Below are 25,111 nucleotides of genomic sequence, written 5' to 3'. Positions count from 1 at the left end.
TGTAGTACAGACTTATACCAAAGGTTGGGTTCCTATTGCCAGGATGTCAAGGTTGTTGTAGTGCACCCAAAGGGTACTACTCCAAATCTTGCCTAACACACCTGAAGGCTTATGTCTCCAGACCAGAGATGGGAGCTTTGCTTCTAGCCTCTGAACAAAAGGAGGAGCGTGTACCTCTCCCCTATCTTCTTGGGGACACCCCTCAGATGGATCAATAGGATTAAAACTCTCCCCTAACCAGATCCTGCAGCAACATGAGGAGTACAAAGCTCCGTTAACTCAGTTTGCCCCTCTGTTTTCACTTACACCAGGGCTGACTCCTTGGGGCTAGCATGCTACCGATACTGGTGACCGTGACCCTAAAAAGAAAGGGCTACACAATGTCAGACCAAGTGAGGAATCACATTAAATAAGAGGTAAACATGCTTGACATTTGAGTAATTCAACACTGCACAAGTCCATGGGCTAGTACAGTTGTGCTAGTACCAAATACAGGTACTAAACAATAATGGTTCTGTTTGGACTACAGGGCTTCAAATGCAGTCACCAAGACGAATGCCCATCCATTACCTAGGACAAATTTAGCTTTGCGGACTAGCTTGGATCTGCCAAGTTCCTCAGCACATCTGGCCTAATGTCAGGCTAATGGCAATAGCCCTGATCATGACAAGGAAAAGAAAGCATTTTCAACCCTTGTGGGCTTGTATTAGTTTAAGGTCATGCCCTTTGGAATAGAAAATGCACCAACCACATTCCAAAGAATGGTTAATCATGTTGTGAATGGGATAAATGACTTCTGCATGGCATACTTGGATGGCACTGCAGGGTTTGCCCCACTTGGGAAGAACATCTTTACCATCTTGGATATATGGTTGCAGGGAATATGACAGGCCCATCTGGCCATAAAGGCTAGCAAATGTCAGGTTGGTCCGAGTAAAGTGGTCTACCCTGGGCATAAGATAGGAGGAGGTGAGATAAAGCATTTACCAAGCAAAGTACAATCAGTATAGGCTGGGGCACCCAGACTTCTCAAACACACGCGAGAGCCTTTCTGGGCCTCTCAGGCTTCTACAGAAACTTCATTGAGAACTATGGGACCATAGCTTCTACTCTGAACATCATATCTTCGCCAGCATTTCCTAAGAAAGTGAAGTGGACTGAAGAATGTGGAAAAGCACTTAATGGGCTGAAAGATGCCCTCTGTAAGGCTCCTCTGCTAAGAGCTCACGATTATTATACCCCAGACCTTTATAGTGGAGACTGCTGCCTCCAACACAGAGTTTGGGGCAATATTTAAGCCAACTGGATGTGCAAGGCAGGCAGCACCCCATCTCATCTTTTTATAGAAAATTTAAAGATAGAGAAACAAGGTGGGCAACCCTCAAATGTGAATGTTTTGCCATTGTATGGGACTACTTTCCAAATTCAAACAGCTTTGTGAAGCCCGCCAACCCTTTAGATGGTTAATGCAGATGAAGGGGGAGAATTCGAAACTGCTCAGGTGGTCCATGACTTCACCAAAGAGCAGATACCGCGAAGCACTGCAAAGGACTGTTTGCTGTGGACTTGTCCCGAGGAGTCCGTCGTAGCTGTCCGCCTTTCTTGTTGGTCTGGCTTCATGGACTTTGGCACTCTATTCTTCCGAGCTGCCGTGCTGATCGAAGAGGAAGTCTTTCGGAGCGACACCGCTTCATGCCTGACCTACGTCAGAGCAGGAAACAGCTGAATTAAAGAGCCTCTCCTTGTGAGGCGTAATGGACTATGAACGACATATAATTAACAATAGACGGTGAACGTTACTTAAGCAATTTCTAATACCTATTTTCTCTTGCATTTTTTTTTTTAACGTGTTTGGATTTGTCACGCCTCCCACTCACTGTGTAACGCCCTTCCTGTTACCATAAAATCACCCTGCTCCAGCGCACCCGCGCTGCGCACCGCGAAGCACTGCAAAGGACTGTTTGCTGTTCGCGGTGCGTGGTGTCTGGCTTTCTTTTTGGTAAGATTTGTGGCCTTTTGGTAAGACCGGTTGAGTTTATCATTAGCCTGATTCCGACGCCGTAAGCAGCACTAGTTATGTTCAGGCATTCTTTTGCATGATTTAAAACGCCATAGGCCATCTGTAGACAATTTATTGGTTAAACGTTATTCTGTCTGATTCTTTATAACTACAGGAGCTTAACTTTATGGATTCCACTCCACTGACTCTAAGGAACGGTAAGCGTCTGAGGGAATCTGTTAAAAATCCTGGGCACAAGATGTTCCCAAAAGTGAAAATGGAAGGGCCATATGCTATAGCAACAGGTCAGCAATCTTTTCTATCTGTTTCCATACAAGCAGCTCCCTTGTCCAACTCTGTAGAGCAGGTGTCTCTTCAGATTCCTAATGATCAACACATGGACACAGAGCGGGCTGCTTCCGCATCAGAGGTAAAAGAGAATATACCCTTTACATTACAAGCTGCCAACGACAGACATTAAGTCAGACGCTTTCTTGGAGGCGAACGACAATGTTCACATTCCTATCTCTGACACCTCTATGCTGGCACCGGGTGTAATTGCTGCCCTAGAGAGGCAAATTAGCCTCTCGTTAGGTCCTTCTACGCTTGTGACAGCGTCCTGTGGACTGCGGGAACAAGTGTACTTTCATCCGACACCCTTTCCCACTTTAGCTCTGATCAATCATCCTACAACATCTAGAAACCACTCGAGGGATCTTTTTGCGCCTAGCAAAATGGGAAGCTCACCTACTCCTGAATTTCATTCCCAAAGGAAACTTCAGTTAGATGATCCTTTATTTCACGATTCTTCTAATTCTTCTAATAAACTTGTGCCACAGGAGCTTATATCTGTCCCGCTCTCTCCTCATTCGCCATTGTCTCCAATTCCGCCTAATGAAAACTCTTCCCATCTGTTAGAGCAAGAACTACATTCTTTTCCTGTCCTCTCTCACATTCTAAACTTACTCGATAAAGGACATGAATGTAATCATGTGCTACTAAAAGACATAAAAGACGCAATCTTAACTAACTCTATTAAACACTCTAAAATCGAAGGGTTCATGTTAGCTCAGGAAGCTTGTCACAATTTTCATATAACCTGTCCAGAACGGACGGCTGAGCTTGTAAAGAGGAGTCTGCCCGCTAATTTTTCAATGCAGGCTTTGACATCGCAAAGCACTCAAACGGCCGAAGTCACCTTTCTGCTAAATGGCATACCAACGTCATTTGCTAATGCCGTTGCTCAACCTAACTCACTCGAGCCCTCAACATCAAATCCTCCAGTGATTGATGTAGTAGAAGTGGCAAAACTTCAACATGAGAGAATTCTACAAATTGAACAGATTCTGTTTAAATCACGGTTGTTTTCGGCCGAACTGCTGCAAAACAATACACCTGCTCCGGCTTTTGCTTCTGTGGAGCCCTCTCCTGATAGTCCATCAGCAATCACGAATCTACTTGAGAAGTCCAACTCCTTAGAATCAATCGACATGTCTAAAAACATTTACAATCCATCGCGTATCCTATCAGAGAGCATTGAAACGGAGAAATAAATCCAAGAGGAATAGTGCCTCTATCTCTAACGTTAGCAATGCAGCTGCCTCCTTACAATGCTCAGCCAAAAACCGTGATAACGTAGATACGAGGTTGAATATCTCTCAAATGGGAAATGAAGACTTTCAGTTCAATTCTAGTCAATTGAACGAAGCGAGTCTAATGGCACTTCAATTGAAATCGTCTAAAAAAGCACAAAAAAGAGCGATGAAAGGTATGTGTTCTTCTCTCAAACCTATTGCTGAGAATGTACGTGAAGATCAAATCATTGTTGGAACAGCTGCTGGTTGCGAAGGCACTACACCTTCCAGGTGTAGTGCCTTCAAGCTAACTTGAATACATTTTTTCCTCTTGTAGAAAATAAAAAATCATGCTGTGGTGCTACTAGTAATTCAAACAAAGGGGTACCTGAATCTGAGGGCCTAGCTCCTGTGGTTGTTCAGGCGTTGATTCATCAACCTTTGTCTGCGCCACCTGTGCTAGAACCCCAAGTATCCATCGTGTAGAATATAGCACCTCAGGTGCCATCCCTAGGCAAAGTGTCACATGTTTCTAATTTACCAAGAGTTGAACCAGTATAACAAGCTGCCGACTCTTTGAATATTTTTCCGTCTGTTCAAGTACCTGTTGCACCTTGCATCGTGGAATCAAAAAACATGCATGTGCGGTCCACTTCCACAGACGCACCTTCTTCCCCTCTTATCATTATTAACCGAGACTTACTGTCATTTAATGAAATCCCTGATGAAACGCAAACTCTAATTTGATGGTCCAGCAACCAACAAATTAACGGTGTGGTTCCCATCAATCGCACATTTTTGATGAACACTCTTTACAAAATTACTTCTTTGCGCAATTTAATTTCGCAAGATATAGAGTGGGTAAAGTTACCTTTGATTAACAATAATCGCGTGCTGTGCAAAGTAATATCGCCTATCATTGCGAAATTAATTTGGGATTACAAAACTGATTTGCTCTTTCTGGGACTTGAATTACAAGCATTTTTATCCTTTGAAAAGGCAATACAATTTTTGGAATTCACACCTCCTTCGAGTCTAAAAAAATTGTACTGCTGCAAAAAATTCTGTTTCTGCTCCATTGGAGAATGAAAAAATATTAGTGCAACTGGCCTCTCTTACCTCTGCATTGAATGGTATCTTGGGGATCTTGCCTTTGGCAAAAGTCCCCTCAAATCTAGCAATTACGAACCCCTCTACTACGACCTCATAATGCAACAAGCTCATTATTCAGTCTTGGAACTGTTTCGGATTTAATAATCTTTTAACATGGTTCGCAAATAGGAGCAGGAATGACCTTCCATCTATTTTATTTTGCAAGAAACCATGTGTTGTAATGAATTTCATCTTGATGGGTTTACTGCCGTTCATAATGCCGCGGCTTAGCCTTGGTCTGGTAGTCCATTCGTGGGGATTTCTATTTTACTCATCACTGAACTCTCCTTTGTAATAAATTCCAATGTGTCCAATCAATTGTTTTTATTGATTGATATTGACATTAACATTAACATCTTTGGGCTGGAAAAAGTGGTCCTGATATCCATTTATTGGAATCCCTCTACCTTGGGTATTGAAGAAGCCATTCATATCTTAAATAAAGCGTTAATGGAAATATTCTATAAATATCCCTCTGCAGAAGTCCTGATCTGTGGTGACTTTAATGCAAATGTATACGCATCTTTAAATGTGCCCCCGCCACATGAATCTTCATACCACTTTAAAACTGCCCACGCAAATGGTGTAAGATGGACACAGTTCTTTTCTTGCTGGGATCTTGTGGTGATTCAACCTCAGCGCCCTCGGGCCTTTTTCACTTGGCGTAGAGGAAACTCATGCTCTTCCATTGATTACATAGTTGCTTCCCAATATCTCTGTGGTATCATTTCTCTCATCAATTCCCACTTTCCATTTTATGGCGACCATGCCATACTCTCGGGTAATATGATTGTAGAAACTAAATCCTTTGATAGGATGCAGGCACTGGCCTTAGTTCAGAGTGATCGACATCTTTTGTCAATTCGCTGGAATACTTCAACTTGCCGACAATTGACATTCTTAGTCAAATGGGATTGGTGGCCTGATTCCTATCTCGAGGATAAACCGTCTCAGGCTGTTCTCGAGTGGAATATGCAAATGATTCAAGGTCATCTAAACGTCATAGCAGAATCGGCGCAGTTACAGCCTAGCACTAACTCCTCGACCTTCCTTTTAGCAAATATACTTGCTAAACTAAAATCGGAAAGAAATAGCGAATTAAGAACCCTTAAGCGAAAGTTTTGTTCTATCGATTGTATTAGCTACTTGGCAGCTAAAAAACTTCTAGTATGAAAATATAAAAATAGCATAAAAGCTGCCCGAACCTCGTTTCATCTAATAGGTAACCAAAACATGGTACGCCTGATCTGTAAGCATAATATTCGAGATATATGGAAATTACTTAGCACTTCATGGTTTGATTTTTTTGAACAGAAGAACAAGTTACTCCTTACCTGGTAACGTACTTTCGATGGGATGTTCCTCCGACGTATTCATTATCTATGATTTTTGTATCTCCAGCTTGCTGGCCTCGGAATTTTTTTTTTCCCAGTAGAGGGCGCTGTGCGTTGACGTCCGTCGAGTAGATGTTCCTCGACAGCCACCGTATCGACGTCATCATGCCTATAAATGGCCACGCGCAGCGTCCGTTGCTCAGTTCCGTTTTGTAGAGTAAGGTAGTTATTGCATGAACGGTTACTACCCTTGAAGGAGCGTAAGCTGCAACCACAAGGGAAATGTTACTGCAGGGATGGATGGGAGGGGCGATAAGGAATACGTCCGAGGAACATCCCATCGAAAGAACGTTACCAGGTAAGGAGTAACTTGTTCTTCGAAGGGATTGTGTCCTCCGACGTATTCCTTATCTATGATAGACTCCCATAGCAGTGGTATGTGATTGGAGGCGGGAGTAAGAGATGCCATATTACTCTTTAAGAATGAACAGAGTGTAACACAGCTTTGCCAAATCTAGTCTCTTGACTAGAGGAGGAATACAGGCTATAAAATTTGGTAAAGGTATGTGCGGACGACCATGTGGCAGCCGCACATATGTCTCTAATTGGTACCCCTCTTTGAAGAGCTGAGGCGGCTGCGATACCCCTGGCCGAATGAGCGCTTAGATTTTGAGGGGGCTCTTTCCCTGCCAGTTTGTAGCATTCCAGAATGGCTAAAATAATCCATCTGGAGATGGTTTGTTTGGTTATTGGTAATCCCAACTTATGTCCTGCGTAACCTACAAAGAGTTAGTCTGCTTGTCTAATTTTAGCAAGTCTACTGATATAAAAACTCAAGGCTCACTTAGGGTCCAGCCTGTGTAGTCTCTCTTCCTTTTTCCCCGGATGGGGAGGAGGATAGAATGAAGGTAAAGTAATCTGAGTAATGTGAAATTCAGAAATTACCTTTGGGAGGAAGTTAGGCTTCACCTGTAGAACGACTTTGTCCTTGTGAAAAATTGTATGAGGAGGTTTACAAGATAGGGCTTGTATCTCGCTAACCCTTCTTGCAGATGTTAATGCTACCAATAAAACAGGTTTGAGGGTGAGAAACTTCAATGAACAAGAGTGGAGTGGTTCAAAAGGAGCACCCTTTAGGAAGTTTAAAACTAGATTTAAGTCCCATAAGGGAACTTGGAATGGTCTTGGAGGGTAAACATTAGTTAGACCTTTCAGGTATTGTATTACCAATGGAATTTTGAAATACGATGGCTCCTCTGCAGTGCGCTTAAAGATTGATAGCGCTGCGAGATAGCCCTTGATAGTGCCAACTTGAAGGCCTGAATTTGCCAAATAAAGTAAGAAGGATAACACCGCAGGTGTACCACATGAAAAGGGTTTGATATTCTTTTCTCTGCACCAGCTGCAAAATGTATTCCAACGGCAGCGGTATAGAGTTTTAGTTGCTGGCCTTCTGGCCGAAAGCAACACCTCCATGACGTCATCTGGAAGGTCCCAATCCTTGTACCTCAACCTTTCAGATACCAAGCGTGAAGGTTGAGGGTCTTGATGGCTGGATGGAGAACCTGACCTCCCTTCTGCGAGAGAAGATACTCTCTGTACGGTAGACAAATTTGAGGATGGATGGACATGTCCAGAAGGTCCGGGTACCACGTTCTCCTGGCCCAATCCGGGGCAATTAGGATCATGGTCTTCCGAAACCTTCTCAACCTCCTGATCATTTGAAGAATGACAGGGACCGGAGGAAACGCGTACAAAAATGGGAACTCCCAGTCCACTACGAACGCGTCTCCTAGAGCTCCTCTTGGGGGAAATTCCCTTGAGCAAAATCTGTTGCACTTCCTGTTGATACTGGTGGCGAACAGATCCACTTGAGGGGTTCCCCAAACGGCAAAGATCTCTTGAAGGACTTCCTGAGCTATCTCCCACTCGTGGGAGACTTTGTTCTGCCTGCTCAGAGCGTCCGCTGTCAAGTTCTTCTCTCCGGCTAGGTGAATTGCCGATAGAGAGATTCCTTCCTGAATTGCCCAAAACCAGAGCTGCATCGCCTCTCTGCACAGTGGCAGTGACCCTACGCCTCCTCTTTTGTTGAGGTAGTGCATGGCCACTGTATTGTCCGTCATTATCAGGACGTTTCTCCCCCGTACAGACAGCAGAAAAGCCTTCAGTGCCAGTCTGATGGCTCTCAGCTCCAACCGGTTGATGTGTAGTCTGGACTCCGATGGAGACCAACGACCGCTGATGGTCAAGTCGTTGGCATGGGCTCCCCACCCCGCGAGTGAGGCGTCTGTGACTACTGTTATCTCCGGCCATGGTTGCCAAAACAGTTCTCCTTTCAAGATGTTCTCTGGATAGGCCCACCATTGAAGATCGTGGGCTACCTTGTCCGGAATCCGGAGGAGATCTGTCATCCTCCCTGAGAATTGTGACCACTGAGTCCTTAGTGTCCACTGAAGGGATCTCATTCTCAGGCGAGCCTCTGGCACAAGGGATATGCAGGATGCCATGAGGCCTAGCAACCTCAAAAAGTCGTAGGCTGGGAGACGTTGGGCATTTTGAAACTTGGTGACCATCTGCAGAATATCTTGAGCCCTCACCTCTGGTGGCGAGGCTTTTCCCAGGGTCGTGTCCAGGACTGCTCCAATGAACTGGAGTCTCTGTGATGGTATCATCTGTGACTTCTTTAAATTGAGGGAGAAGCCCAGCTTGTGAAGGAAGGGGCAGACATAATCTAGTTGGATCCGAGCTTGTTCCGAAGAAACTGCTCTGATCAACCAATCGTCCAGGTAGGGGTAGATGTGAATCCCTTCCCTCCTCAGACTTGCAGCCACAACTGACATTAGCTTGGTGAAGACCCTCGGGAGGAGGTCAGCCCAAATGGCAGAACTCGAAATTGATAATGAGAGTTGCCAATTGCGAACCTCAGGTACTTACTGTGCTTGGGATGGATTGGCACATGGAAATAAGCATCCTGAAGGTCCAGAGATACCAACCAGTCCTGAAGCTGGAGGGCCTGAAGGATCCGAGAGAGAGTTACCATCTTGAACTTGTCCTTCCTGAGGAACTTGTTCAATTCTCGTAAGTCCAGGATGGGTCTCAGTCCTCCGTCTTTCTTTGGTATGAGAAAATAGGGGGAGTACCAGCCCTTGTTCCTGTCCGCTACAGGTACCGGTTCTATGGCACCTTTCTCTAGCAGGTCTACAATTTCCTGCAAGAGGAGCGGATCCGGCACTTTCAGAGAGCTGTTCCCCCGTGGATGGCTCCAAGGGATACGTAGAAAAGGCAGGCAGTAACCTTGGGCAACTGTCTCCAATGCCCAAGCATCTGACGTAACAGCCTGCCATTCCGTCAGATGGTGAGTTAACCTGCTCCCTACAGGTGTCTTGTGATGGGAGACCTCAGAGTGGTTTGGGAGCGGCTGATGCAGTTGCCGAAGGTAAAGCGGCTCCTGCTCCTTTCTTTCCTCTACCACGTCCACCACGGGTACATTTTCCTTGGCCTCTTTGAGCCGGCCGTCCTTTGCCTCTTCCATATGAGGAATAATAGCGAAAGGACCTTCCTCTCCAAGAGGATCCTGAGGGACGAAAATTAGTTTGGCGGATTGCAGCTCCTAGTGACTTGGCTGCTGCTTTAGATGTTTGCAGTTTTTCCAAACTGTCATCCGCCTTTTTACCAAAAAGGGAAGAGCCGTCAAAGGGCATATTTAAAAGTCTGGCCTGTACGTCAGAAGCAAAGCCGGACTTTCTCAACCACGCATGCCTGCGGATTGTGGTACTTGCCGCCATGGCCCTGCTGATACTGTCAGCAGAATCAATGCCAGTTTGAAGGGACTCGCACATTGCATCTTTACCATCTCCGATGATATTTAAAAATGCGTCCCTTTCTTCTCCTTCCTGGAGGCAGTCAGCCGCTGATGAAGCACACTCCCAAAGAGTGTGACTGAACCTAGCGAGCGTACAAGTCGCATTAATAGATTTTAAAGCCATGCTACAGGCCGAGAAGACTTTCTTAGCCATGGCATCATATTTTTTTATCATCCCTATCCTGTGGAGCAGTGGGGTATGCAAATGTACTGCCTGATGAAGTTGCAGCCTGGACCACCAGACTCTCTGGAGTAGGGTGCTTAGATAGGTATTCAGGGTCAGCAGCAGATACCCTATATTTCGCTGACAACTTCTTGTTAACCGCAGGGACAACTTCAGGAGTTTCCCAGTTAGTTAAAATATTTCTTTGTAAAGCAGAATGAAAGGGAACCACAGGATCCTCCTGTGGACCTTTATCCAGAATATCTGTGAGGTCATCCTGTTGAAAAACAGGTGAAGGCGCAGACCAACCCATGAACTCCATAATTCTTGACATTAGGGTTCTATAAGGGGTTTCAGCATGTCCCCCTGGGTCTGGATTGACAAATTCCACTTCTGGGGAAGTGTCTAGGCCACTTGCTTCCTGTAATGCATCCTGAAGGTCTTTCAACCTTCTTTCCTCAGAGGCAAAAGTCTCTGGTTCAGGTGATGTGGTCCTCTGCAGCCCAAAAGGCCTTTCTTGATCAGAATCTTCTCTTTCTTCATAAATTGAAGTCAAGGGGGGATGCTCTGGCCTGTGAAATGGTATAAAACCCATCTCTAAAGCAGAGGGAGCCATTATCAGTGGCCTTGAAAAGGTTGATGTCGACGCCGATGTAAAAATCCTCGAAGGTGCCGACAAAGGCGTTGAGAAAACTGGAAGAGGCCTCGAAGAACTCGAGCGGATCGGAATCCTGCTCGAGGATGTCGACGATGTTCTCGACGTCATGTCGGAGGCTCTCTATGTAACCGTTGGCTGTGGAGTAGCCGTGGGTTTTTCTTTTATCGGCGTCGACTCGATCGACGGATGCGTCGAAGAACCCTTCGATAACGGCGTCGATGGCGCCGATCTATGCTTCGAAGGGGCGTCGAAGATGCTTTACTTCCCGATGGCTCATGGCGCTTTCGGGTCGACTCTTTCGCCGGGTGCTTCGACTCGCAGCGTTTAGATTTTTTGGGCTTTTCACCCGGGGTATCACACTCGGCTGACTTCGAGGGGGTCGAGGCCGCTTTCTCGAAGACGCTTAGCATCTTTTTTCTGAATTCCTCCCACTCAGCCTGAGAGCTGTGCTTTGTGGGGCAATTTACTCTTTCAGGGGAACTAGAAGACGACGACAAAGGAGATCTTTTTCGAGTGTCTAGACCTCGACGAGTGGTGGGACCTCGAGACCTAGACCGAGAATGCTTTCGACGGTGAGGAGACGAATGTCTCGACTCTACCGCGGAAACTTTCGAGGAAGTTAAAACTGACTTACCTCTCGAGCTTCCCCCTTACGCTCCTTCAAGGCTTTCGCCGTCATGGATAGGCATTCCTCACACTCCGAACACTGGTGTTCGATTCCCAGACACCACAACCAGATCCTGTGAGGATCCGTCAACGACATTTTCTTCCCACAATCTCAGCATTTTTTGAAACCGGACCAAGGAGACGTCGGGTCGGAGGAGGAAGCCATAGAGTACGAGTCAATTTTCTCGAGGAAATATGAATATATTTCGACTGACGAACTGAGCAACGGTATTCCGAGGCACACAAAGCGTGGAAAAACGGAACTGAGCAACGGCCGCTGCGCGTGGCCATTTATAGGCATGATGACGTCGATACGGTGGCTGTCGAGGAACACCTACTCGACGGACGTCGATGCACAGCGCCCTCTACTGGGAAAAAAATGTTTCCGAGGCCAGCAAGCTGGAGATACAAATATCATAGATAAGGAATACGTCCGAGGACACAATCCCTTCAAAATATCTTTTACCTCAGAGATTCACACTAGCTGATATTACTGATTCAGTTACGTATATTCCAGCGCTTTGCCCATGGTCTGTTGAGGACATACTGTGTGCTATTACAAAGCTAAAATCCTCGAAATGTGCAGGCCCGGATGGGCTGCCTCCCTGTGCAATTAAGGATGACCCGTTCTTTTGGGCAACCATATTTTTGAGGATTTTTCAATCAATTTTTACTTTAAAATCTCTCCCGCCCTCCTGGGTTAGTTCCATTATTATTCCTTTACACAAAAAAGGACCCTTAAATAACCCTCTAAACTTGAGGCCTACTGCGCTTATGGACGTGGCGTCTAACATTTTCGCACTTCTTTTACTGAAGGACGTCGAAACCCACATTACGGAAAATCGCATTTTAAACAAAGTCCAGATGGGCTTTCGAAAAAATATGGGGACACAACTAAATGCCACGATTCTGGCACATTTAAATTCAGAAGCGCATGGTCCTCACCAGGGACCGATTTTTATAGCGTCTTTAGACTTCTCCTCCGCATTTCACTGCGTAATTCGCAGTAGACTTTGGGATAAAATGATAAAACTTAAATTCCCGCTTTCCTTAGCACTCATTGCGTTGCTACATCACAACACATCTTTCAGAGTACGTATATCAAGCAAAGGTCGTCTGACCGAGCTTATTCCGACGGCAATTGGCATCAAACAAGGTTGCAACCTGGCGGCAGTCCGATGTCTGATAAATATAGATTGAATAAAAGGGTTATGGGACTCTTCCAAATCTTATATTGTCCGGCTTGGTAGGCTTCAACTCTAGTGGTTGGTGTATGCCGACAATGTGCTTTTGTTTGATAGTACCCATTCAGGTCTTCAGAACAAATTGGAAACTTTTCAGCACTTTTGTAGAGCAAACAACCTGACTATAAATTCCTCAAAATCGAATATTCTTGTGCTTTCTTCAAGGAAAAAGGTGCACAAATTTTGCTGGCACATAGACTCCACCTATATTCAAATTGTCACACAGACTGCTTATTTGGGTTACAATCTTGCAAATAACTCTTCTGCTATCTTTTGGCAAAAAACACTGGCCGAAAAAGTTCTACCATTGCAAAACCAAATAAAAATAATTTTCCGCAAATATTATAAGTTCTCTTTAATTCCATTGTCTGAATTTTGTTCCAAAAAGGTAGAGGCAATCATCTTATATGGATTAGATCTATGTTTATTAGATCTCTCCACCTTTCTAAACAAATTGCAAGCCAAATTGTGGAAAACTAATCTTACAACATGAACTAGGATTAAATTCCCTGGCATCGCGTCATAATTGGCGTATATTGAAAATCTATGCAAAGATGTGTTTTCCTTTTGAAAACTCGATATACGAGGATTTCCTTGTTATGTTGAGCGAATCCTAGCCGGTATCGATTGTAATTTCCATAAGCGCATATTAGCCATTTTAGCCGGCATTAACATTTCTTCTGGAGAGTTGCAATTCAAACTAAGCACATCTCACAAACGCTTGTTTTGGAATGATTGGGCTGCTACCTGCTCCCAGATATCTTCTTATGTATCATTTTCTGAATATGCGATATTTAGACTCAAACAATTGCCACGCTTACAATACCTCTTGCTTTGCCCCAGTGTTGAAACTAGGACTCTATATATGCGATTCTGCTTAGATTTATTTCATACGAAAGTGAGATTGAAACACTGGGTCTGTAATTCTAATATTCCTTTTGATACCACCTACAGATTTTGTAATAAGGCTGAATCAATTGAAACTCTAAAACATCTTTTTCTTACAAGTTCTTTTTTTGAAACCTAGAGGTTAAAAAACATTAACTCTTTCAGTTCTACTCAGTCAATGGAAGGGAATTAATATGGTCACGTTGTATGTGGGGCTCCTGTAATTCAATAATTCTAGCGACTGTACGCCTAGTGAAAATCATTGAGGCAGCTATAGCCACCCATTCAGGGACCTAGAATTTCTAGGTTTTTGCTTATGACTGGTTCAGTGATGAGATGTTTTTCCTAGAACTTATTTGTTTTTGTGACTAGTGAAATGTTTTTATGTGAAGGGATAATCATGTTTTATATAGAACAATTAACTTGGGATGTTTTCTTCCTTTGAATGTTATGTGTACTAGACACCTGTAAATATCAGGTTTATTTTAAATTTTGTAAAATAAAGGAAAAAAAAATGGTCTCGAAAGATGTATAGTGAATGTATGTAAAGATTTTTATTGAATGAAATCTAATTGAACTAAGCTATAATTTTGTAAGGATGCGTAAGCATCAAAAACAAAATGTAAACAAACTTTAAAAAAAAAGAGCAGATACCAACCATGAGAATGCAGATGGTCTCTCTAGGAAGTGAGACCAACTGGAATAGGATATATCCAGGAGTGGATCAAATCCTCTGGTCTCTTAGTCTAAGGGCTTGGGGGGTATGTTGGGGAGCATTCTAATTTCTTGTGCAAATTCCCATCAACCTGAAACACCCCAAGCAGTGTTGCTGTAATTTTTTGCTTTACACTCCTGAGTGAGTGGGACTTTGCCACTTACTCATTCTTTTTGCTCCTAGATGGGAACCCAATTGTTTCTGCTACTGTATTCTTTTTACTTTTCAATGAGTAATGCTTTCCTCCATGTATTTCACTACAGGCATCTGTAATACATTGTTGCAGTACACAGCACCCTATGTGCAGTGTTGCTGGGGATGTCCCTTGGTCTTCCCTTCCTATTTTTTACTTTTCCCTTAGAACTACTGTTCTCTAGGATAGTATGATACTTTTATCTTACTTACCTTTCCTTTTGTGGGATCAGCACCCATCACATTATGTGGAGTGGTGATGGGCTACATTGTACCTCCTTTCCCACTGCTCCTGTAACTTTTATAGTTACAGTAACAAACAAACCTAAATGGCTGTTGGCAGTGGATACAGTTTTATAATTTTTGTGTTAGTTACTCGCAGTACAGCATCCATGGGTGACCATTTTCCCAAAATGGCCCCATCGTCTTTTATCACCATTTTTTCATTTGTGTGTTCCTTCTTGGCCTTTCTACATTCCAGGTGGGGGTGGGTCCTGTTTGAGTTTTGCCTTTGGCGGGGTCCCTTTATGAAGCCCGCCAAGGCTCCAGTGTCTCTACTGAGGCAAGACGTGAGGGAGGAGCCGAAACTTCTCTGGCCTTTGTATGAAGGTATGCCTAGCTGGACTCCCTTTGAACCCCCAGTTGATCGACAGGTCCATAGGATTGAATGAATGGGCGCCTGCATAAAAGACAAGGCTTTTGGGACAGAGGTCTAAGTCAACCACTGCAACTGAAGCTTCGAAGAAGACAGCACCTCCAGGAACCGCAGAAGCACTGCTGAAGTACCGCTGCTGTCCTTGCATAGACAGGGAAGCTCTGCCAAGGAAGACTTCCTCCTTTGGGCTGGTGGGCTTAACCAGCCTCAAGAAAACCTTCAATTTGAGCAGACTACAGATGTCATGCGACCTTCCAGGGCTGCAGAATCCCAATACCAGGGGTACCTCGACTATCTTAGAGTGTATCGTTGTGCCGTCAATGAATCTTGCTAGAACTCGGTGGCATCCGCGTGAACCTCCAGACGCCCAGAGTCCCATCACCAGAGTGGAGAAGATTCCAACCAGCAGCGATCGTTTGCTCCTGGTGCTGATATTAAGGCACCAAAACTGCAAACCGACACACACGTTAGAATTCCTTGCTGGAGAGTTCACTTCTCAACTACTGTTGCAGGAGCCCATTCATGGTCCCCCCTTTCGTCACCATGACCAAGGATTAGGAGACTGGGGTTTTCAGGTGTGCATCCAAAAGGCACCCAGCTGCATCATCTTCACTCTCCAGTTACTGTAGGGCGTCTGGCAAACTTACCTTGAGCCAATTGCGTCACTCCTTTCTTTTTGGAGTACTGTTTGGGTGTCCACCCAAATACAGTCACCCAAGCCTAACAGCTTGTTCACCTACAAAGCTCCTGTGACTTTTCAAAGAACTAACTTGCTACATACCGGTACTAAGAAGATTTTTCATCAGCACCATTACATTCCTCTTGACTTTGGCATCGATGGGTACCGTTCAGTAAATCTCTCATTCCTAATGGCTTTGGCATTGCTCGTTTCCCTCCAAAAACCTGAAATTAATAACTTTTCTATTAAGTGAAAGACTGCATAAACCTTACATATAATTTCTACAGTATTGCTTACCAGTAATGCTGATTCTTTACATTCTTGACTTCCATACAACAATAATGCTGAGTTAATTCAAATACGTGCTTGTACTTGCCTGACTGAAATGCATTGTAAATTACTCACCTGCTTCATTTCCTGGTATTATGCTGATGTTTTTGATGTTGCTAGTTGATACATTATTTTTTTAGTTACTAGCTGCCTTGTGTATATATCAAATAAATGTTTCTTTGGCTCTATGTATGTTCAGATTTCTGTGAACTGATTTACAGCTCGCATTCCTCCTCCTAAGGTAAGCCTGGCTGCTCTGCCACTTTACCAACCTTGGTTAATTCATACCTATTTTAGAGGTTGGGGCCCTAAAACCAAGGGCTAAGTCCTATAGGGTCCAATCCAATTGGACGTAAGAAAAATGTAACTAACAGTCTCCTTCATGGTCTGAGTAGAAGTCCTCAGGCAGGTCATCCTCAGAACTGGAATAGATGCAAGATTTCCTTAGCTATCCCACGGGAGCCAAAGGGGACACCCTTGTTGGTCTTGGCAAGAGGTCTGACAGGGGCAACAATCCCTTCATTCTACCAGAGTCCGTCGAGAAGGAGGCGACGATGGGGATCTGTACAATGTGCATCTCCGAGGTTGTAGTAGTCGGTAATGCTGATAGAGGTCTCGGAGGTAAAGAGACCATTGGAGATGCCATTGTCATGAAGGTTGAAACGACAGTCGCCACTAAACCTTTCATCAACAAAGGAAGAGCTGATTTTGTTGAAGCGATCGTCGGCAGTGCAGTGGTCTTGGTTGTTGATGAAGTGGAGGTCATAGAAGACAGACATCGATGGGGCTTGTTTCTCCGGTGGTGGTGCTGATGGGGCCACAGTAGGTCTGCCAGTCTACAACTTGTCCTTCGAAGACTTGTGTCCAGACAGGGTTAGGGACCGCCCCCCAGACAGAGGGAACCCACCAGCCGGTAGACTAAGTCAACGGAGCAAATGAAGGAGACCAACCCCTTCACAAACTTGATCCTGCAGCTGCAGTGACCTTCAAGGTAGCAGATGGAGTGTGGTGTTTCACCTTCTTCTGGATCTCCCAATGAGCAGCATCCTCAAAGGACCTTGACCTCGCCTTGTCAAAGGGAGTACGCTCATGGGACCTGCTGGTCCTGGATGAAGCATGACTGCGCCCGGAGGCCACATCACAGACCTACTTCTGATCGATCCAAGTCATTAGTCTTCAGCGGCAATCCTTCCTGGTCAGATCTCACACCGATCCGCGTCGTGATGCTGGTGAAGACAATAAAAGGCACTTGAGGTGCCGATCCTTGACAAAAATGTTAAGCCCTGAAGAGACTCTTCTTCGCCACATCTGACATGGTCAAGTTGAGATGTAGGCCCAAACCCTGGGCCTGTCGAAGTCACAGAGAGAAGATCCAACGATAAAAATACTATCTTCCCTGAGAACGGGTCCCCGCTGCCGGTAGTAATAATAAAATATCCAAAATCCGCACAAAAAATTAAATCTACAAAATTTGAGGACCGAAGCACATGGTCTCGCGGTCAAAATCAAATCTGAAGATGGACTCCAGTGGTGGAGCCTGGGAGGACGATTGTCCTTGGCTGGGGGCAGTTGGACCCCAAAGAACAATGATTTGATAAAGAGACTACAAGCAGTTTGCAGTCTAAAATTAAGCTGTGTTCATTTTACTGAGGATTCCCAACCTGACAGGGAATATTCATGAGCATATGAATCCATGCAAGACCCCATTGCTGGAGAAATAACCAAACAAAGTACCTACAAGCATTGTGTCCCTCATCAAATGCCATCTCTCCCTAGCTGTACTCTAATGCATTAGGTTCGTCTTACAGCCAAAACACTAAAAGGGTAAGTAAATAGCTTTGAGGACAAAACACAATTGTAAATGAAAGTCTTCGGAATACTGGTTTTAACATAGAATCAGCCGCCACACTTTATAATGCTATCTTCGGAATGTTCACAATTAGCATTCAAACACCATGTATTAGTAAAGATTTTCATTTTGCTGCTTTCTTTCCTTAGATTTATACGGGGAACCCCTTTTTTTGCTTATTTTGAACCCAGTCACCTTGTCCTGAATTTTTGGAGGTCAGTAAAGCCTTCTGCTTTACTTCCCTTGCCTGTATGACCATTCTTATGGGAAACTGAGCAGTTATAATTCCTGCAAGAATGTCTTAGTGAATTCTTGGATTGTTACAATAGCACACATCACCTTAAATTGAAATAGAGTTAGGATACTTTGTATCCTTATATCCTTTTATATAATGGCTTGTTGGTTACTTTTAGAGCATGCCTAATACAAGCTGGTGGTAGCTGTGATGTTTTTAATGTTTTTCATTCAGATAGCTCACGCGCTTTTGCATTTTAGCACAAATGGCTTAAAAAGGTGGCTAGCAATCTAAGATGGTTGTGTCAAAGTTTTTCGGTTGTTCATTGGCCATGTTGTTCTTTGCCCTTCTTCCTGCTTTCTCACATCAGGAAATGCCTTGCATGGAAATCCCTTTCCCGGGGAAAGCTGTGGCTTTCGTGGACTAAGGAGCAGTTTATGTGTATGCAAAAGAAACGGTCTGGGACGGTCTAATCAAAATCTATACCTCTGGTGCCCGATTGTCTGTTGCGGGGCAGATGTGGTGAATGATGCAAATCCTTTCCATTGTCGGGCTTGCTCCAAGCAAGAAACTTCCGTAACAGAAGGGCTCCTGTAACTGATCATCGCTGGAGCCAAGACTTTTACAAAGTGAGCACCCCGCTGACAACCAGAGGACTAATCCTGTAGCTGACCAGCATCGACTCCAGTGTTGTCCCAGTGAAGACCTGCTCCTCTGTCCTGATCTATCTCAACAAGTCCTCCATTGATGCGAATAACCAGTCTCACCCCCTGCTAGAGGATCAGTGCATGCTGAGCCTTCAGCGGTGTCCCCGAGCCAAGCGGTTATATAAACCTAAATGAAGAAGTATATGCTTTGGAACTTTTGACGTTTGGGCACAAGGCCCCAAACCATCTTAGGGCTGGATTCCATAAGAAGTAGGTAAACGGTTTGTGTTGAGTCCAAGAGTTCTTTCAATCCGTATAAATCTGAGCTACTTACAATGACCAGTGCAACACAGGTATCAAATGTTAATCACTTGTAAGTGTTCATGTATATATATTTGAACAGAGGATATGATAGGCGCAACACGCTGGTCTTGGAAACAAGACCATGCAGAGGATCACAGGTTCGAATCCCGGATCTGCGCTTAGAAACAGAACTCGGGTACGGTTTTCGGCTTGTTACAAAAAAACAAATCAATCAAAATAAATAAGGGTTTTGTTTGACAATATTTGCCTGCTTAGTGTGTGAACTAGAGGCCTAATAAATAATTGGATCTGTATATACGTACCTGTCTATCTGGAATTACTGGTGTTGATCTGTGTGGACTCGTAGCCCTAGACCACTCTCACACCCTTCCTGAGACTAAGCGTTGACTGCTACCTCACCTTCATTGGGTTTGGCTAACCTCTCAATGTCATCCCTGTTCACCATAAAAGGGTGGCCTCGCAAATCTTTCCACCAGGGCTGATTTTGAAAATCCCTCTTAACACCCAGAGTGAGAAATCCAGCGGAGACAACTCAGGGAAGACTAGGGGACTACTGAAGATGGATCCCGGAGGCTCGGTGGACAAGAAAGGATGGCAGACCAACAGAAAACTATCTTGAGACAGGAAAACTGCTGAAGGACCCCTGGACATCCCAAGCAGCAGGGGTGTCGTGTCACACATAGGTGACAGCAGTGACCCACAGCCAAGCATAAGATCCTGGTGGTAAAAAGTAGGAAAATGCAAGTAAACTGTGCAAGCTACATTCCCAACATGGAAGGCTATACCCAGCAGATTCCATAGGCCCTACATGGTTGTCGCTTCTTATGGACTTTCTTTGATGCCTGGCACTTCAATGAGGACTCTAGTACTATTCCTCCGACATGGGAACATCCAGTGGCTTGTTGTGCAAAGTACATTGGCAGTAAAAGCCTGTGACCTTTGCTAGGGTTACCATTGTACTTTCTTCATTCAGAAGCTGCTGCATCTCACGTTCCTCAATTATTGCATCTGCAGGGACTCCTGCCTGAATACAAGGTTGGTTGCTTTGTTCAGGAGGTTGGGGCCTTCTCTTGTGGACCTTGCCCATTAGGTGGACAACTGCAAATCTCTATGGTTGACATGGCTCTGATGCACTTTCTTCCTGTGGGGTTGCTAGGGGCTGATTGGTTTCATTCTACCGGATGTGGAGAGCTTTGTTGTCGACAATGCTCATTCAGCAAATCACCACAGGGTGTCAAGGATGCTAATGCAGAAACCCATACCTTCCCTGCAATCTCCAGTTTAGCATTGTGAGGAGTCTTGTTTAATGACTGGATCTCTTCTTTGGGATCCAAGCATTCTGGATCTTCTTGAGGTGGCTCAATTCCGTGGTGCTGTGTATACAGACCTAGTTTCTTAGCTAAGACACATTAATGTGACCATTGACGAACACAGTAACCACTTAACCAAGGAGTTTGTTTAGTTCTAAAACAGTGGTACACAACAAGCAGACTTTCAGGACATTAATCAAAGTGCAAATGCCGTTAAAGCCATCTATCAAGTGACGGTAAAAAAACAATGCATAAAAAGTACTCCATAAAACCAATGTTCTTTTTAAACTGAAGTTTGCACTGCAATGACCCGACCATTCCCATGGGTACTCCAGCCCACTGTGTGGGACATTTGTGGCACATTCGGCCCTCTAGTAAAACCAGTTCCGTAAATTAAATGAACTTTTACAGATGGGAGTATGCCCAGTCACTCATGTTTTCCATATTACCTGTTTAAACTGCACCATGATATCTTTGGAAAGTTCCATGTCTTTAAACATTCCTTCTAGTTTACTGGTGAATGCAGCTCCACATTCTAGAAATAAAAATGGAAAAGAATTGCTACTGCCCATTTAAACTAACTGAATAGCAAAAGAAATATACATCTGTGAACTTTTCAAAGATTTACCAAATGAGGAAACTGCTACAAACTAAATATATTAATGGATATGAAAGGACCTACCCACCCCGACAAGCTCAACACAAGAGCATGGGGTGGCATGCCTGGTTAGAGAATGAAAAAACACTAAGTAACCAAATCACTATGAGGGTTAATTTAGTGTACACACTTTCAGGCTGCTAACTGCTATAAAAAGGTGAGTCTGATTTCCTTGGACAATACAGAAGCAGGGCTGCAGGAGAAATACATCAAACATATATACTGTGCAAGAATGTATGGCTTCTGGTGAGGGTTGTGCTACCAGTAACCTTGACAGCACCCAGCCCAAAAAGGGAATCCAAACCTCTCTAGAACTGGTAACGTGACAGAGCAGTCGGCTCAACTCAAGGAAGGGGTAGTAAGTAGGTTGACGCAAAGGTACAATTAATAGTTGTCCATAGGGAATACACCATTCTGGTATATCTAACAAATGTACACATTTCTGCTGTTAAACATATATACACCTCTTATCAGTTAAGTACATTAGCAAATAAGACAGTATAAAATACACTTGGGTATTTAATTATTTTATCATTTGTAAAGCGTGCTAAACCCTCAGGCATCCAGGCGCTATTTGCAATAATTAACAGTTAAAATCAGTACAGACAAATGTACAGACGGTTCTTGAAAGTAAGAAGCAGGAATACAGTATGCAGGGTATGTACAAAGATGAGGCAAGTGTTTGTAGTAGAGGGATGGATCAATCTTGGGAGAAGAGCAGTGTTTTGAGCTGCATGCGGATTCCCCAATAAGAATGTTCCAGTCTCAGGGATGGTGGTAAAGCGATGCAATTCTTGACTGCGATTACTGGGAAGCTGGAGCCTCCTGCTCTTTGAAGTCTGAATGTTGGGGTTTTGAGGCGACTCATGTGTGATGATCGGGCGAGTCTAGGATCAGCAGTTCAAGAGAATTAAAAGAGGGGTATCTTGGAGTAGAGTCAGAGATGCATTTGTGGGTTATGGACAGTGTTTTGATGCAGATGCGTTATCGGATTGGCAGCCAGTGTGCATTTCTTTTGGCTGGAGGGATGTGTTTTTTTGCTATTTTCAGAGCTGCCCTTAGAGCATTGTTTTGAATAATGTGAAGCCTGTAGAGGTTGCGGGTAGATGTGCCTGCGTCTAGAGCATTACTCTAGACCAACCAAAATCCGATCAACCCTCTTGCAATGGTGATGGAGCTTTCTGTAGAGAGGAATGGTCTGCAGGCATAGGTATGTTTTGTGGTATAGTCTGCTGATGAGGCAATGGCATTGACGGGACTGGTTTAGGATAAAGTGGAATCTAGGTAAACCCCAAGGGTTTTGATGTTGCTGGAACTGGGATGGTGATTCCATTGATTAAGGAGTTGTAATACGGTTCTAATTTGTTTAGGAGGAATTGTGAGATGACCAAGAGCAGTTCAGTTTTATCGTTATTGAGACACAGCATATGTGTCGCCATCCAAGCTTGTATAATTTGGTATACTGAGCTTAGTGATTCTAAAATCAGTGGTGTAGTCCCCAGTAATGGGTAGGAGTAGCTGCGTATCATCGGCATAATTTGTGTACGAGATTCCCTGAGTGTTGAATAAGTGGAAGAGCGGCTTTGAGATGATATTGTACAATGTGATATACACGCACGACCCCTGAGGGACACCAGAGGTGACAGGGGTGGGTGGGGCTGAGGCAGAAGAGAAAACAACTCATTGTTCTATTTGATAAAAAGGATGAAGTCCAAGTAGTAGACTCCTGCGAGAAGTAAGCCGACGATAGGAGGTGCTGGCATAGTATTTGATGGTCCACCAGATCAAATTCGGCAGAACGATCCTGTAGAGAAGCAGCTGCATGCCTCTGCAGGAAATCCCCCCCCCACCTACTGTATGTTGGAAGCCTGAGATTGTGCCATGCTTCACACCAGCAGTTGTGACCATACAACGGCGAATATTCGAAAGAACAGAACTACTGAGAAAACCATATCAGATGCATTCCCGAAGAGACGATAATCTCAGGGAATATGAGAACGAGTGAAAGAGGAGCTAGCGACGTCACAAGAGATGAGCATGACGCACTAAGAATATTGGCTGCAGAAAATGCATGGACCTTATAAAAACGAATGACGAAGTTAAGAATCGAGTAAACATTTATATGCGAGACGAAGATTGCACGTGTATGACGGACTGCAGAAAATGCAAGCCGTTCCATAACTGTACAGATGCAGAAATGCAAGTAGACCAAGTGATTTTAGAAGCTGGTTATATGTAGTGAATAGACTGCAGGGGGAGCCACCATTGCATAGAAGCTGGACATCAGTGTCATGAATTTCGTAAACCCGGACCCATGGAGAGGAAAGGCAGAGCGTTGTGTCGCAGCAAGAATTAGCGGAGATTGTGGATACGAATAGCGAGACTGTCTGACCTGGTATCAAAACTGAAGCAGCCAAGGCTGGTTAACTATTCTCAAAGCCAGTGAACGTGAGGAGCTCATACCTTGTTATGGTGCAAAGAAAGAACACCAAGCGTGCTAAGTTTTATTCATTTAAGACATTTAAATGATGAAAAATGGTCCAAATCATGGTCTCCTGTCACATGAGTCATGGTTGGAAATAGAGTTGAGCTTGGAGTTCTGGAACAACGATCATGCGTGCTCGCACTCCCTTATATTACCATAGTCAAGAATACACTGCAAGGCCAAGTTCAAAGAATCTTCATGGCAGAAGGCATGTGTGATGAGACATTGGCTAAGTGGGTAGGGAGGTAAAGTCAAGTCCACCTCAAGGAACCTGGGTCTGAGCTTAGGTGCTGCTAAGTGAACCTAAATGTTCAAGATATTGCATGAGTGTGCCAACCAATTGTAGAGGGCCATATAACGAAGGGCCTCAGTTTGAGAGCCATAAATTTACTGTGTACTTAACAGTGTAGAAGATTACATGTTTTAGAGGTAGGCATAAGTTATCCACCTGACAGTAGATCATCAGAATCCCACCCCTTATAGAAGGTATACTTAGATGTTCCCCCTTGAGCCTATCACAACCCCTTGTAGGCTTTTCTCATTCGCCACGTAGTATGACGTCACTTATGACGAATATTTATAAATGCGTTATGTAAAATGTATTGAGAGCTCGAGCAAATGTCCGTTGTAACTCCGTTTTAGATAATGGATATTAAAACAGCAAACTGTACTGGCCACCAGGGGGGCGCAGAGAAACATGCTCTCTGCGTGAGCTCTGCTTACATCACCCCGAAAGATGGAGTGAGCCCTCTCTTTCTGGCAACCCCCCGAGAAAGCAAGACGAGAAACTGTTGTTGGAACAGCCCCCCTCGGCGTGGGAAAAATCCCTGGGAAAATCGGACCACCGCAACCCCTAAAACTGAAGAGCGAAACAAAGACCCCTGGGCACTGGTGGAACCCGAAGCAAGATACTGCCCGCACACACGCAGGGAGACGCTTGGGCCCTGACACCCGATCCCGCGGCAGCTGACGCTCACCCGGAGGACGGAACTGGAACGCAGGAGGAAGGGAAGGAGGTCCCAGGCCTCTGGCATCGTGAGGCGGAGTCCCCGAACGGAGCCGCGTTGAAGTTCCACCGGCCTGCCCGACTATCGGCCCCGCTCCACACGCAAGCTGCCTGGAAGACACGCTACGCAGCACGGGGACACGGACGACATCCCCAAAGATCTCTGCTTCGCCGAAAGCCAGCGTCTTCTTCACGGCTGAACGCCCGCCTGCCGGAACACCTCCAATTACCAGGAGGTATGGCACCAGTCCCCCGGAGGCCCTCCCCCCCAACGAAAAGTGCATTGGGCCCGACTAATCCAGAGGCCTCTTCACACAAATTTGTGGAGGAAAGGATAGACAATCCTCGGTGCCTGCTCCATTCCAGACCCCCCAACCTCAAAGGAACTAATAACAAAGACCCACAACGCCCCCCATATTGCTCCACGATGGGCTGCTAGAAAAGGGCAGAAATCTCTACCGCCCACACACGCCTTCCCCTCATAAG

General features: G+C 44.8%; 1 protein-coding gene across 1 annotated transcript in view; it reads right to left on the bottom strand.

Moving 5' to 3' along the window:
- CUL4B (cullin 4B) overlaps positions 1–25,111 on the bottom strand; it is a 1,392,627-nt gene that overhangs the window by 558,057 nt on the left and 809,459 nt on the right. The window contains exon 15 of the mRNA XM_069612678.1: positions 20,926–21,011. Coding sequence (XP_069468779.1) covers positions 20,926–21,011 — 86 coding nt within the window. The remainder of the gene's footprint in view (positions 1–20,925; positions 21,012–25,111) is intronic.

The sequence above is a fragment of the Ambystoma mexicanum genome, chromosome 5p (assembly GCF_040938575.1).
Source record: "Ambystoma mexicanum isolate Mex_15411 chromosome 5p, UKY_AmexF1_1, whole genome shotgun sequence".
Classification (NCBI taxonomy): Eukaryota; Metazoa; Chordata; class Amphibia; order Caudata; family Ambystomatidae; genus Ambystoma; species Ambystoma mexicanum.
Note: the sequence above shows the minus strand (reverse complement) of the source record. Positions and strands in the feature narration are given on the sequence as shown.